The following is a 16,963-nucleotide window of genomic DNA, read 5'->3' on the forward strand; positions in this document are numbered from 1 at the left end:
GTTAAGATGTTGCAATTTGGTTGGTTAATTGAAGAAAGGGGGATCGCTGCATTTTCATATAGATTGCATTCATGCATGTTTTTATTTGTTTTTGAGTCTGTGACGCTTGAGGACAAGCATCGATTTAAGTTTGGGGGTGTGATAAGTGGCATTTTATACCACTTAGAACGTCTTAAAATGGCTTAAATTGGTGTCTTGAAATCAAGTATTTTGTGTATTTGATGCGTTTTTCTAGTGTTTATGCATTTCAGGGTATTAGTTGCATTTTGGGGGAGGAATCATCAAGAATAAGCCTTGGCATGTGTTCACCATTGCGAGAGGAAAGAAACGGGCAGATTACGGCGAAGAAACGGAGCAAAATCAGATTTTTTCCAGTAGAGGTCTGAGCGCCCGCTCAGCTATGCTGAGCGGCCGCGCAGGGTCGGGGAAAAAAATATATTATTTCAGGACTTCTACTTCTGTTTGGTTTCCACTTCTATGTAATCTGAGTTTTATGGGACTATTATATAAGTAGATTTGAGACGTTTTCACAAGTGGGGATTGAAGAAGATTGTGTTTTTACGCAAGGAGCGAAGGAGATAAGGAAGAAGACCGATTTAGCACACCGCAACGAAGAGGAAGCATATTTTCTTGTGATTCTTGTTTCATTGTAATGTTGGATGCTAGTTTTCTTACTTTGAACTTATTTACTCTTGTGACGTACTCTATTTTAATATAATTAGTTTAGTTATTATTTTCTTGTGTTTGTTTATCATGATTTCATATGAACCCATGATGACGATAAGTGCTATTATGGGCTAATCGTGATCATGGGGTTGCAACGGATTTATTATGGAATTCTTTAGTTAATTGTTTAATACTTTAGTGTGTGATGATTGTATGATATCTAGTATTGGTTGTGCGTATTCGTCTTATGTGCGTCGCGAACATATAAGATAGGGTGTTAATCTCTTGTGAAGCGACGGTGGATCTTGAGATTTAGAACTTGCCATGCTAGCATAGGTTCATGTATGTTGTGCATGATTAGTGGGTAACTCTAACAGTTTTATTTACCCTATGTAATCAAAAGGAATAACTTGTGCTTAAATTGTTGTGTTGTCAATTTCTGTAGACATATAGGAACTCAACATAATTGATGACTATTCAACTTCTATCTTAATTGTGGATGCTTGGTAGAATGGTATTAGTACAATAAAAGTTGGCTTTTATCAGTTTCGTGTTATTCGATTAATATCATCACTGTCACATGCTAATGGTAATAACAATGGCTATTGAAGGAAGTAATAATGAAGTTGTGATCTCATGAGTGTTTTATTATTGATAATTTGAAGTGTTAAGTAAGTGATTAATTAAGTAGTTAATTATAGTTAATATTTAATCAACAATCTTAAGTGTTAGTGTCTTAATATTGAGAAGTAATCATACATTGGTGAGTGAGTTTAATTAGACAATAATTTAGTCTGAGTCTCTGTGGGAACGAACTAGAAAGTATTCTATATTACTTGCGAACGCGTATACTTGCGTGAATATTAGTGCGTGATTTCGCCCTAACAATGTGAAAATTGTTGAGTCGGATATCTTTAAAACTAAGAAGATTTCTAGTAGACTTACTAGAATATAATGCATTTGAAATGTGTATGTGGGTACCGTTAGGTAGGACGAAACTAGCTTTTCCAAAACCTTCGATTATATTAGATACGCCGGAAATCGTTCCGACTTGAGCTTTGGTTTTGGTTATTTGGGTAAAATACTTTTGGTTCTGTAGAATCGTATGAGTTGTACCACAATCAGCAATGCATATATCTTCAGAATCCATTCTGTATATAATTAAGAAACATAATTTATTTGATAAGAACATAACACACTACATAGTTCAAACAAAATAAAGCACACAATACACAATACTATAATAATTATATGAAACTAATCTTCAGCCTCCCATATGGGAGTTTCGTTAGGTTTTGAGAAGATTGGTATAACTTAACAAGATGATCTGGGGTATGACAATTACGTGTCCAGTGCCCATTCATGCCGCACCTATAGCAAACATTTTCAGTTTTTCCTCCTCGTGGTGCCTTTCTTTTACTCTGTGATTCAGATTGCCACTTCCGGTGACTAGAGTTGTTATATGGACGAAAATGCCCATGGCTCCGACCTCGTCCATGGTACCGCCCTTGGCCCCGTCCACTTCTATACCCTTTTCCACGTACATTCTGCTGGAATGACATGTTATTTACTTCAGGTAATGGGGCAGATCCTGTTGGACGGGATTGATGATTCTTAATCACGAATTCATGATTCTGTTCAGCAACGAGGAGAGTTGATAGAAGATCCCCGAACTTAGTAAATTTGCGCTCCCTGTACATCTCTGCTAAGTTGATATTGTTGGGGTGAAAAGTTGATAGTGTTTTATCGATTTTTCTTTTTTCCGTAACTTTCTCACCACACATAATAAGCCTAGAACTTATTTTGAACAAAGCAGAGCTATATGCTCGGACACTCTTAAAATCCTGAAGTCTTAAATTAGCCCAATCATTTTCAGCTGCAGGTAGATAAACTAGTTTCTGGTGATCGAACCTATCCTTTAGATTTTCCCATAAAATAAAGGGATCCTCGACTTCTAAGTACTCAGATTTTAAATCTTCATGCATGTGGTGTCGGAGAAAAATTATAGAGGTAAAGTTTTCTTCGGTTGTGGATTTATTTTCTGCCTTTATTATATCGCTTAATTTCTTTGAACCCAAGTGCAACTTTATATCTTGTACCCATGATAAATAATTATCGCCAGAAATGTCCAAGACAACGAACGACAAGCTTGTAATATTTGTCATACTAAATCTGAATTAACACGAAAAATTATCAAATTTTAATTCATCAATGTAAATATTACATAAAATCCTAGTTAATCGGGTGCGTTAATAAATACGCAATAATCAATGTATATATCATTATTATCATTGATATTATAAATAAATCTATATATAAAATGACAAATGGATTTTCACCCGCCATACGGACGTCTGCGTATGCAGATTATCTCCGACCAATAATAAATTAAAATGGACAATCCTGCATAAGTTAGTTAGGGGCAAAAAGTTATTATCCGATAGTTATGCAATTTATAAATTAAGGTTCCCACTATACTTCGGTATTACCCAAAATTAAATGGTACCGTAAAATAATTTTAATAGGCGGTGCTCCGGCCATATATATTTAAATTATTAGTAGAGGGTATAACCACGTCTACTTCGGTCATAGATATATAAAAATTATATGTAGAGGGTGTAACCACGTCTACTCATATATATGCATATTTAAATTAAAATTATACCTTCTCAGTTTCGACAGGGCTTCGTGCTGATAACGTGTTATAAAATACTGGTTATAGTAATAAAAGAGCTGCTAAATAACTACTATATTTAACCGGAGAGAGAGCAATATGAGAAGCAGAAGAAGCAGAGAAAGAATCGCTAGGTGCATTTTTCATTCACTGATTCAAGCTATATTTATAGCAAGTGAAAGGAGACATGCAATTAATACAAATTGTAAAAATTCTACACCTAAGTTTAGCCCTACTATTACATATTTGACCATGTGACAATCAATTCACAACAAAATATATATAATTTCAAGTTTGGTATTTTTCGGGAGAAAGTCAAACTCTCGTTTGACCTTGATTACTCGGAGTTTTCACTGTTTTTTATAAAATCATTTGAACCCGATTATTCGGAATTCCTATTGGACAGGAGTTGAGTACCCGCCGACTCGGCTACTCTTTAGGTAGTACATAAAGTTAAAACCAAATAATCAAGTTGTTAGAGCATCCACTGTGGTTTCCCCTTTTTATGGGCTCCGCTACTTGCCGCCTCAAATCAAATGGGTTTGTGAAAAAAAGTGGTCAATCCCACCCAATAACAAGCGATTTATCACAATTTCTAGGACCGATTATATTCATCTTATAATATACTTTTGTTTATGATATTTTAGTTCAATTTAACAACATTTATATCTTTAAAAATTATTAAAAAAAATATTAAAACTATTAGTAAAAAAGGCATGTCATTCATATAAAATGCATCATATTATTATAAAATGATTCATGAAAAAAATAGTACATTAAAAATATCACACAAGAAAAGAATTAAATTAGAAAGATACAATATAAAAAATTAACGATTGTCGTCGAACTGAGATATGCTCAACCAAATCATTTTATAGCTGTCGATATGTACGTTCATCACGAATTTTAATATGGAGGAAATGAAAAGTGGTATGGAAGATTTCGAGGATATAAAAAAGGATTTTGAGAATTCTGAGAATGACTAAATTGGTATTGAGAATTTGGAGTTTGAGTATTAAAATTTAAATTTTGCGGGTTTAAAAAATATGGATTTGAATATGGATATGAAAATTGAGTATTTAAATTTTGAAAATTTAAAGATGGAATATTATTTTGATTCATCTTTTTGTAAAAAAATTCTTTTCGTGAAAAAAAGAACGAATAATATGAGCTGAGAATTTCAGTATTTATAGAAGTAAAATATAAACGTTAAAAAAATGTACGATACAAATATAAATATTGAAATATCAGCAAATTTTACAAATATAGTATAGAAGCTCACATGGTGCATAATAGAGCTATTCACGAACCGAGTCGAGCTGAGTTTTGATCGAACCGAGTCGAGTTTTAATTTTTTTCTGACGAACCGAGCCGAGTCGAGCTTTCTTAACGAACGAAAAACCGTGTTCGAGTTCGAGCTCGCTAAAGAATGAGCCGAACACGAGTTTTTATCGAACAAAATCGATCTAAGTCGAACCGAGTCGAACATGAGCTTTCTTCATCAAAACGAGCTGAAGTAAAAAATTCTGGTCAAAACACTGGTTGATTGTTAAAATAACAAATCAAATACTTTTATTTTTTTTCTAAAAAATTTGTCATATCACTAAACTATATAGATCTTAACATCCGTACGGTTGGAAAATTCATAAATATTTTAAAAAAAAACTGAAATATTAATATTAGACTAAACAATAGTTACAAGTACTGTTCAAACCATTGGTTGATTGTCAAAATAACAAACAAAATAAATTTATTTTTTTCTAAAAATTTCGTCATATCACCAAAATATATAGATATTAACATCCGTACGGTTGGATCATTTATAAATATTTTTAAAAAAATTGAAAAATTAATACAATACTAAACACTAATTACAAATATAGGTCAAAATACTGGTTAACTGTTAAAATAACACACCAAATATATTTATTTTTTTCTAAAAATTTTGTCATATCACTAAAATATATAGATCTTAACATTTGTACTGTTGGATTATTCATAAATATTTTTTAAAAAAATGAAACATTAATACGAGACTAAACACTAATTAGAAGTACAAGTCAAAACACCGGTTGACTGTTAAAATAACAAACCAAATACATTTATTTTTTTTGTAAATTTTTTGTCATATCACTAAAATATATAGATCTTAACATCTGTACGGCTGGATCATTTATAAATATTTTTAAAAAAATCAAAACATTAATACAAGACTAAACACTAGTTACAAGTATTGGTCAAAACACCGGTTGACTGTTAAAATAACAAACCAAATACATTTATTTTTTTCTAGAATTTTTGTAATATCACTAAAATATATAGATATTAACATTCGTACAGTTGAATCATTTATAAATATTTTAAAAATATTGAAACATTAATACGAGACTAAACACTAGTTACAAATATAGGTCAAAACACCGGTTGCCTGTTAAAATAAGAAACCAAATACATTTATTTTTTTTCTAAAATTTTTGTCATATCACTAAAATATATAGATCTTAACATCCGTAGGATTAGATCATTTATAAATATTTTTAAAAAAATCGAAACATTAATACGAGACTAAACACTAGTTACAAGTACAGGTCAAAATACTGGTTGATTGTTAAAATAACAAACCAAATACATTTATTTTATTCTAAAATATTTGTCATATCACTAAAATATATAGATCTTAACATATGTAGGGTTGGATCATTTATAAATATTTTTTAAAAAGTCAAAACATTAATACGAGACTAAATACTAGTTACAAGTATAGGTCAAAACACCAGTTAATTGTTAAAATGTGAAAGACATCATTGGTAGGCGGCCAAGCGACAAACCAAATATATTTATTTTTTTCTAAAAATTTTGCCGTATCATTAATATATATATATATATATATATATATATATATATATATATATATATATATATCTTAACCTCCGTACGGTTGGACTATTCATAAATATTTTTTTTAAAAAATCGAAACATTAATACGAGACTAAACACTAGTTACAAGTATAGGTCAAAACACTGACTGACTATCAAAATAACAAACCAAATATATTTATTTTTTCTAAAAATTTTGTCATATTACTAAAATATATAAATCTTAACATCCGTACAGTTGGATTATTCATAAATATTTTTAAAAAAATTGAAACATTAATACGAGACTAAACACTAGTTAGAAATACAGGTCATAGCATCGGTTGACTGTTAAAATAAAAAAACCAAATAAATATTATTTCTAAATTTTTTGTCATATTACTAAAATATATAGATCTTAACATCCGTATGATTGGATCATTTATAAATATTTTTAAAAAAAAATCGAAACACCAATCAGGAAATAAATATGAGTTACAAGTTGTAGTCAAATCACTTTTTAATTATTAAAATATTTAATTAAAAAAATTATTTTTAATATCTCAATTTTTTAAAAATTACTGAAATATATATTTTGACATTCATATGGTTCAATAATTGAAAAATATTTATAAAAAATATAAATAAAATTCATAATAATCAAGTATATAATAATTAAAATACTTTTTTGAATTTTTTCAGCCGAGCTTGAGCCGAACCGAGCTGAGTCGAGGTCGAGCCGAACATGCCAAAAGCTCGGGTTGAGCTCATTTTTTTAACAAATACTTTTTTGTGATCGAGTTCAAGCTCGAGTTCTTAACGAACCGAGCCGAACCGAGCCCTTAACGAGCCGAACTCGCGAACAGCTCCAGTGCAGAGCAAATTGAATAGCACATACAGAAGATTAAGCTCACATGCTTATTCTTGTTAAGTCCATGTTATCACTTCAACTATCTGGTCATGCGTTATCTTTTGGGTTTATGCTGACAAAAGATTAAATTCCTCACGGGTTCTTTTCCTTACTAGGAAGTCCCCAAGATAAAACTCAAAATTTTGTGAGTAACCATAATTAAATAAAATATCTAGAGTTTATGAAAAAGATTTGCTCGAAAGAGGTTTGATGTGCATGTCAAAAGCAACTGGAACAGGTTTAATTTTTATGTACCCCGCAACTAGAAAGTCATAAAATTACAATTTATATCAGTCGTCAAGTTTGACAAATATATTTCGAAACCTAGTGACCCCAGATAAAGCAGACCTGCACAGCAGCAGGCAGTGGTCACTGGTCCGTTGAACTTATTAAACCACATAATATCTTAATTTACGAAGGCCTCAATCATCTGGTAATAGATTTATAAACTGTTATTGCTTCAGAATAAATGTACCACAAAGACTTTTGTTTGAGATTCATATAGTTCTGAATTAATACCGTGAAATCAGTTTCAGTGTACAAGGTAAGAGGACTTGCAACACTCTACACAAGTATTTCTATACTGAATATCAAGTTTGCATGGAGCCGGATATTGTAGCATACTGCATTCATGCATTTGCTACGTAGAGGTGGCCAGACGAGCGGGCCAGGCGAGCCGTGCCAGTTTTTCAGCGAGACAGTTTAGCTAGCTCAAAACTCGTGAATGGCACATATTAATGGACGAGTTGTGCCGAGTTTGGGCCGATTCAATAAATCTGAGCTCGTGTATGGCCCGCGAATTACATGAGTTACGCTAGTTAACCGCAACGGTACAAATGATAGCAGTTGAGTCGTGCGCGTGAAATGCGCTTGGCGAACCCTGGCAGTGCTGGAGCGAGCCGAGGCGAGTTATTTACATTTTTTTAAATAATGTGTGTATAATTACGTTTGTTGACCCGAGGCAGTTTTTTTAACCTAATTATTTGGGATATACATCTGCTATGTATATTTTGCAGGTCTGAAGAACAATTTAAGCATCTATTTTTATATGCTGAGTGTCGGTTTAGGTGAGTTGTGCAGGCCGATTATAGATACATACAGCATGTTTTATAAATAAAATACATAAAGATGCCACATGCTTATGTATGTTACATGCTTGACTGCTTGTACAATAAATTTATAAATTATATAAGCCATAGTAAAGTAGTAGTACTTGTTGGCTATGGGCCCAATAAGGCCCATCGAACGAAGGCCCATTAGACAATTATACTATTGGGCCGAAGGTCCAATAGGTTCATGAACCTAAGGCCCAGTCAGCTTAGCAGATTGAGGCCCACTTCTATTCCAACAATCTCCTCTTCATCATTAAGGTGTAACGGATGAAGCATTGATAGGGAAATCGGGTATAAAACCCCTGGGAAAGTAAAAAATACACAATTACACACACTCATTCTCTCAAATACTCTCTACTTTATTGTATTTCTTAAACCCACTCTACATCCAGATTCTTATTCTCACACGGGAGGTGAATCGGGGGACAATCCCTCACATTCTTTCCCCTTTCAGGTAGCAGTCGAAGGCAGTTCCTGAGTGTCCGAAGACCGTTCATTCAGTCCGAAGAGGATCTGGGCATAACATTTGGCACCGTATATGGGAATACAAGAATCACAAACGAGATTACGAGATAATGACAAACACAATTCACGAACACTCACCACTACTTAGTTTCACTCCTCACGATGGGGGGCAGACGTCCTTCCTGGTGGATGCCTACGGAGTCATCAAGCTAACTCCCGAAGAGGAGGATTTGCTTCTCAAGATCCGCGCAGAAAATTTAGCCGCAAAGAAGGGCAAAGCAAAAGATGACCAAGCTGAAAAAGAAGCGGTGGCCCGAGCGAAGTAGAGAGAGGCCGATGCTTTACGACTGAAAGCCCTTCAGATCCAGAGGGAAGAAAATGAGCTATAGGAGAAAGCACTGCATGAAGCACTTCGAGCTGATAAGCCGGAGAAAACCACCAAATCACGGAAGGAGCGCAGGGGGTATGGCGAAGAAGATGAGTCTGACTCTGATTCGAACCCCGGAAGGAAGCGAACAAAGTAACACTTTTCATCTGATTTAGATGAACAACTGGACGGATCCCGAATCAGACTCACTCGCTTGGAAAAGGCTATGTTCGGCGACAGAAGGGTCGATCGAGAACCGATTGTGATGGAAGAAATCGAGCAGTACCGACCTCCCCCAGGCAAGGAAAGGCAATTCCCAAAGATGAGTGAGTTTAATAGGAAGGGCGATCCGGAGGACCATTGTGAAAAATATGAATTGCTGATGATTGGGATGGGGCATAATGACATCATGCTCTACAAAATCTTCAAGACCTATCTGAAGGGATCAGCCTCGATGTGGTACAAATCCCTCAAACCCAGGTCCACCGGGTCGTATAAGCAACTGAAGAGAAAGTTCTTGAAGTACCACTTGCATCTATGTTGAAAGGCGAAGGACACTGAGGCCCTGGTCCACTGTAGACAGGGGAAAACAAGGAACTAGGGGATTATTTGGCTCTGTTCAAGGAAGAAGCTGGAATGGTCACAAATCCGGGCAAAGTTAAAGCTATGGGCTTCCTCACGGCAGGGCTAGAACCCTACAAAGGTAAAAAACTTTGCTCCTCCCTTTACGATTTTCCCCCCAAATCCCTAAATGATATATATATGAGGGGTGAGAACATTCGGCGAAAGATGGAAAGTATTGGAGGTTACAAAGAATCCCGAAGGGATGACCGCTCGAAGCGAGCAGAAAGATACGAAAGCTCAAGATTTGGGAATGACCGAAGGGATGGTAGGAAAGAAGGAAGAAAAGAGACTGATTGTGGGGCCGAACGACGCCGAGATAGAGATTCGGCCGTATTCACTCCTCTGAATGCACCAATCTCCAAGATTCTCCATGAGATCAAGGGCAAGACTGGGTTCATTAGGCCCGCCAAGATGAAATTCCCAAATCATAAGAATAACCCCGACAAGTACTGTGATTATCACAGAGATAAGGGGCATAATACTAATGAATGCTACCACCTCAAGAAGCTTATTGAACGGATGATCAAAGTAGGCGAACTCAATCAGTTCGTCCGAGATCTGAGGGACAGACTGGGGCCGAAGGACAATCAGGAGGAACCAGAAGTTGAGGAACTCGAACAAAGGGACATGATAAGGGGTGAGGTGAAGACAATATCTGGGGGCAGTGTGCTGGACAGAGATAGTAAGACGACGAAGAAAAAGTACGTACGACAAGTGTACAACCTCTATCAGTTCGGCCAGGAGAAGCCCCACATGCCTATGACTTTTAGTACAGAGGATTATGGGGACGTCATTCGCCCACATAAAGACCCCCTTATCATCAACCCTCTCATTGGGCAGAATAAAATTTGGAAGGTGCTTGTGGATACTGGCAGCTCAGCCTACATCCTGTTACACAAAACCTATTGTAAGATGAACTTGGCGGGAGAACAGCTAGAGCCCTGCAACGAAGCACCTCTCTACGCCTTCGGAGGTCATCCAATACAGTTTAAAGGTACGATAACTCGTCCCGTCCTTTTGGGTAAATTTCCATACATCGTTAAAAAACCAGTGAAGTTCTGCGTGGTTCGGATCGAGAATCCGTATAATGCCATTTTGGGAAGACCGTTACTGTCAACCTTCAAGGCAGTAGAGTCTACACCCCATCTCAAGCTTAAGTTCCCAACTGAGAAAGGGGTAGAAGAGATGAGGGGCGATCAGATTACCGCCCAGATAATAATGTTGGAGGACTTGGAGAAAGATCAGGCCTATGAGAAGCCAGATGAAACTGGAAAGAGAAAAAGAGCCGAAGCGGAGCCCGGTGGGAGCAGAGAGACCCTGAACATCGAGTTGGAAAAGTTCGGGGCGGATCTTTCAATTCCGATCGCCGAGACCGAAGAGGTTGAATTATATGCAGGCCATTCGAGCAAAATGGTTCGAATAGGGAGAAATATGGAGAAAGATCTGAAGGAAAAGGTTATTGCGGTGATTCGGCAGTGCCATGATGTGTTCGTCTGGGGACCAGAAGATATGCCTGGTTTGGATCCCAATACAGCTAATAATTGCCTTAATTTGCAGCCCGAGGCCAAATTGGTGAAGCAGAAGAAGAGGACTTTTGCAGCCGAACGAAAGAAGGTCATTGAGGCTGAAGTGGAGAAGCTGTTGGAAGCTATGTTTATAGAAGAAATTGAATACCTTGATTGGTTGGCTAACGTGATGGTCGTTAAAAAATCCAATGGAAAGTGGAGGATGTGTGTGGACTACACGGATCTCAACAAGGCTTGTCCGAAGGACCACTACCCCCTACCCAGCATCGACCAACTGATAGACACCACGATCGGATATTAGGTACTTAATTTTCTTGATGCTTTTTCTGGATATCATCAAATTTCCATGAATGACAAGGATGTGCCCAAGACAGCGTTCATAACTCCGAAGGGGACTTATGCTTATATAAAAATGCCCTTTGGACTTAAGAACGCCAGAGCCACATTCCAACGAATGATGAACAAAGTGCTCAAGGAGCAGATCAATCGAAATATGGAGGATTATGTGGACGACATGATCGTAAATTCCCTATTTCAAGATCATGCCGAGGATTTAAGAGAGTGCTTCGAGACTCTTCGCAAAAATAACATGAGGATCAATCCGAACAAGTACACTTTCGGAGTGTCAAGTGGAAAGTTTCTCGGCTACATGGTTAGTTCCCGGGGAATAGAGGCGAATACGGAGAAAATCGAAGAAAATATCAATATGGAGGCTCCTAAATGCATCAAGATATCCAAAAGCTGACCGGCCGACTGGCTGCCCTTCGGCGATTCATTTCGAGATCAGCCGAGAAGGCGCTTCCTTTCTTCTCCGTGCTTAAAAGGTCGAAGAATTTTGAGTGGGGGCTGAATGCCAAAGGGCATTCGAGGAAGTGAAAGAATATCTCACCAAGGCACCACTCTTAATAAGGCCTGATCCGAAGAAAACACTTCAGCTCAACTTAGATGTGTCCGGCAGAACACTGGGGGCAGTACTTGTGAAAAATTATGAGGGTAACCAACATCCTGTTTTCTACTTGTCTCATATCCTCAAGGATGCAGAAACAAGGTACCCCAACGCCAAGAAATTCGTATATGGGCTGGTCATGATTTCCCGAAAATTGCGAGACTATTTTCAAGGCCGAAAAATTCAGATTATCACCGATCAACCATTAAAGATAATTTTGACAAGACCAGAGGCTTTATGTAGAATTGTAGCTTGGTCCATCGAGTTTGGAGAATACGACCTCGAGTTCGTCCCACGAACGGCGATCAAAGCTCAAGCTTTAGCAGATTTCATGGTTGAGTACATATTTTCCGGGCTGAAGGATCTTACACCAGAGGAACAACTCATTCGGACCCTGGGTAAGTGGAAGCTTTTTGTGGATAGATCAGTCGTCGGGAAAAAGTGTGGGGCCGGTTTGATGCTCTCCAGTCCAACGAGTTTGAAATATGTGCCGCGTAAAGGTCCTTCTCCTCCTCTGTCAAGTTTGCCATTATGAGCGCCGAAGCATTGAAGTCACGCCACACCGACATCTCGGCCAACTTAGGCCCACTGATGAAGCACCAGTGGGTGTGGGTGGATTTGTTGCTGGAGTTGGTGGCCGTCCAATTCGCTCGGCTGGCCCGTCGAGCAATATTGTAGAAGCCCGGACTCTTCGGGTTCTTCCGGAAATTGTAATGATACCAGAACAGCCGAGTGAGTGGTTGAACCGCAGCCTAAAGGAACCTATTGTGGAAGCAGTTGATGTGGATGAATCCATTCGGATCCATCTTCCCAAAATTAATTCCCATCTGGCTAAGAGCCTTCTCAGAATCTTCAACAGCGGCACTCTGAAGCCGCACTTGAACGTCGCTTCGGATATTCCGACGGTGCAGTCTCCATACCCCTTCGGCACGCCAGGAGTATCATAGATCCGCTCGTCGTCCTTGGAGGCGTACATCCAAAAGTAACCCCGCGGGATGGAATAGTCGAAGTACATCTGACCCAAGCGGTCCTTTGACAGCTCCGATTGGTTGTTGGCCGCAGGATACGACGCCACGGAGCCGAAGAGAGCTCGATCCGTTCTTTCGAGACAAATGGAGGAAGTCTCAGCTAGAGTGTTCACCCTTGGAACAGAAGTCTCAGCCGGAGGATTCGCTTGGTCTATGTCCCTGTATTCGGAAATATAGAGACAAATTAGTCCATGTACTCGGATTAAACGAAAAAAGGAAAATAAAAAGATAAGGGACCGAGTACATGTCCTGGAACTGAGCGAACAAGAAAATTCCCAGAGTAGGCTCCCGAAGGATGTTCTACAGACAACTTTTCTCGAAGAAAGCTCTTGCCCCAAAAACCCTTCGCATGTCATCTTTAAACTCAACAGGCAAGGAAGAAGGAAGAACTAAGCACCTTGGGTCGGCTTCCGAAGGTTGTTCTACAATCAAAAACCCCTCGAAGAGAGTTTTTGACTGAGAACAAATCGCAAGCCCTCTTTAAACCCATTGGGTGCCCCTAAAAAAGCAAAAACCCCATAAAAGGACCTATAACCTACCCAGAAAGGACACCCTATACAAAAAATAACACAAAACACAAAAATCGAGCCCAGAAAACAACATCTGAACCCACATGCAAAGAATAGCACATAATAACTTGCATGAAAACATAAAATGTGCAAGAAAATACTTACTAATTTGGAGATGCTGCTTGACGAAAATGGGGTGATTGGGAAAGGTAGAGTCGCAACTGCCCGTGACTGAAAGAACTTGGAGAGTTTTTGCTGTTGTGAGTGTTTGGTTGCTAGAAAAAGATAAAAGAAACACAAGGGTGTACTGTGACTCTTTATATAGGCGCCTAAATGAGTTTGGGTGCAAAAAAAAGCGACGTTTGGGGATATTTTAAAATGGACGACCATGATAAAAATAGTTAAAATTCAACGGAGGAGATTGAGCTATGAAACGACATGACAGACAACTATCACATTAATGCACCCACGACATTGCCACATGTACGAACAGAAATCGAGGTAAGACCGAAGCAGTCGTCCTAGGGTTTCTTCACCCCAAGATGGTCCTAGATTGATGTCCATCGGCCCGCCCGAAGGCCCAGTCGAAGGACAGGGACATGTTGGCTATGGGCCCAATAAGACCCATCGAAAGAAGGGCCATTAGACAATTATACAATTGAGCCGAAGGCCCAACAGGTCCATGAACCGAAGGCTCATTCAGCTCAGCAGATTGAGGCCCACTTCTATTTCGACCGTTGGGATAACACAATCATATTGCCCCATTTTTACTCATCTTCATCATTAAGGTGTAATGGACGAAGCATTGATGAGGAAATCGGGTATAAAACCCCTAGGAAAGTAAGAAAATACACAATTACACACACCCATTCTCTCAAATACTCTCTATTTTCTTGTATTCCTTAAACCCACTCTACATCCAGATTCTTATTCTCACATCGGAGGTGAATCGGGGGGACAATCCCTCGTATTCTCTTCCCTTTTAGGTAGCAGCCGAAGGCAGTTCCCGAGTGGCCGAAGACCGTTCATTCAGTCCGAAGAAGATCTAGGCGTAACAGTATAATTTATTTCTGCTATAATACAAGCTTAAATGCCGATTTAGGCGAGTTGTGCTGGCCGAATGAACGAGCGGGCCGAGGCGAGTTACGGGCCGATGCGAGTCATCGTGCCGAGCCGATTTAAGTGTCGAGTCGTGCCGACTTGCGATTCTTTTTAAGTGAACTCGTGAACGCCTTGTTTTGTATCACGGTTTGTGTCGAGTTGTGCTCTGCCCGATACAAGCCGACTTGAGATGAGTAAAATTGTGAGCCGAGGCGAGTCGGGGCGAGCCAACTGTCCGTTTGGCCACCTCTTCTAGGAAATTATCCAAGAATCTCAACTCGATTTCAACGTGTTCTTACCTGCTTTTCCTCATGTATCTATTTTCTCATTTTTACATTGGTAGATTTTGTAACCGAAACCTATCAAGTATATCCAACCGGATTTTTAAACTGAAACAGTGAAACTAAGGCAGCGTTTTAGTTGTGGTTACGGTTTTGATTTTAGAACCGATGATACATGGTTCCGGTTCCAAATTTTATCAATAAAGTTGCCACAACCGACCCATGCTCTCTCCCATGTATCACACGATACACAAATCCATACCACAAATTAGTAATTTATTTCAAGGAATACTTGAACACACGATGAAAATCTTTATTATCTGTTAATCAAACAAGAGCCAGAGCAGGTGTTGCATAGAACAGTACATAAGCATAAGAAAGCAAATGAAACAATACTACAATTTGTGGAGATGATGTAGCGCGGGTGATCACTGATTGGGTTTGAAATAAGTTCGGAAAAGGGAGAGTAATTTAGATCTAGTAGGCAAACTTTTCTTCATAATGCTGGATTCAACATACTCATTGATATATTTGTGTATTCTCGGATACTTGTCATGCGTCAATATCTTAATCTCAAGAACTTCTTCAAGAACTCCAAACCAAAGTCTCAAAAAAATAGCAGTAATGTCAGGCAGTCCAATTGTCTCCCCACCAAAGAACTTGTTGTGTTTGAGTTGATTTTCAAGTGTTTTGAGGGCCTCCTCAGTGTCCTTAGTGGCTTGCTCTTGCTCCTATCCAGTGCTCCTCATAGCCTTCCACATGGGCATCAACTTGTCATCGAGATATTTGGCCCAGAAACGCGCCATGGCCTCTGTCATGAGGATCTTGAGGCAGAATGGGGGTGCCTGATTTCCATGTCTCGTCGATGTATTCAATAATCACAATGGACTCTGCAATAGGTTTACCATTGTGCAAGAGCACTGGGATTTTCTTATGAACAGGATTGTACTTGACAAGTAAAGGACTCTTGTTACGGGTATCCTCTTCTATGAGTTGGTATTTCACTCCTTTCATTTTTAGAGCAATTTCGACCCTACTGCTGAATGGACTTCCCCACTAACCAAACAACTTCACTTCTTCTTCTTCTTCTTCTTCATACTCTGCCATTGTTAACTTGTTCTCGGACCTGGTTTCCCATTGAATTACTTCTTGGTTTGTTAATATATAGGCACATTCTCAGCTTCTTCAACAAGCAAGCTTTGCATATTTAATTCTGTACCTGTTTCACCAATTCTAATCAACCAGTCAACCAACCACGTGTATGAGAATTTTCTTCAAGATTTGCCTTCCGTGTGCAGTGACCTCAGACTATACACAGACTGAAAATATAATATCTTCTGCATGGCACTGATTTCACAATTTTCATTTTTGGCAGACTAATTATTTTATCTTAATAGTTATGTTTGATCGTAGTTATAATCGTTGTGTCATTCTCATTGGATCCCCTCCTTCATATTACATCAATTTTTTAAAAAAAATTGAGATAATAGACACAAGTAGAATAAAATAAAATAATGTTTTATAAATATGTACTATTATTTTTTACAAATATAAATAGATACTATAATAATAGCAAGATGGGTTCTTTTATTTAAAAAAATATTAAACATATAAATAAAAAAAACTATTTAAAATTATTTTTGTATTTAATACTCCCTCCGTCCCAACCATTTGTTTACATTTGAGTTGGGTACGGAGATTAAGAAAAATGATAAAATAGTGATTGAAAATTTTAAAAAGTGTATAAAGTGGTGATGCTGATTAATATTATATTTATAAAGTAGATATAGTGAAGATAAGTAGTGGATGAGTTTACTTTTTATATTATAAAAACTTTACTATGAAAAATTTTGAAATATAAAGAATTAGAATGGACATCAAAAAAAAGAAAGTGTAAA

General features: G+C 37.7%; 1 protein-coding gene and 1 pseudogene across 1 annotated transcript; both read right to left on the bottom strand.

Annotated features, from left to right (window-relative positions):
* Positions 1 to 1,913: 1,913 nt before the first annotated feature.
* On the bottom strand, positions 1,914 to 2,831 carry LOC141719612 (uncharacterized). The gene has a single exon (XM_074521991.1). The coding sequence runs from the start codon at positions 2,829 to 2,831 to the stop codon at positions 1,914 to 1,916; it is 918 nt and encodes a 305-aa protein (XP_074378092.1).
* Positions 2,832 to 15,315: 12,484 nt separating this feature from the next.
* LOC141717129 (glutathione S-transferase U8-like) lies at positions 15,316 to 16,347 on the bottom strand (annotated as a pseudogene).
* Between the last annotated feature and the right edge of the window lie 616 nt (positions 16,348 to 16,963).

Source organism: Apium graveolens, chromosome 4 (assembly GCF_009905375.1).
Source record: "Apium graveolens cultivar Ventura chromosome 4, ASM990537v1, whole genome shotgun sequence".
Lineage (NCBI taxonomy): Eukaryota > Viridiplantae > Streptophyta > Magnoliopsida > Apiales > Apiaceae > Apium > Apium graveolens.

Excerpts from the sequence above, each read along its gene's own strand:
- LOC141719612 (XM_074521991.1), bottom strand. The coding sequence starts at position 2,831 with ATGACAAATATTACAAGCTTGTCGTTCGTTGTCTTGGACATTTCTGGC.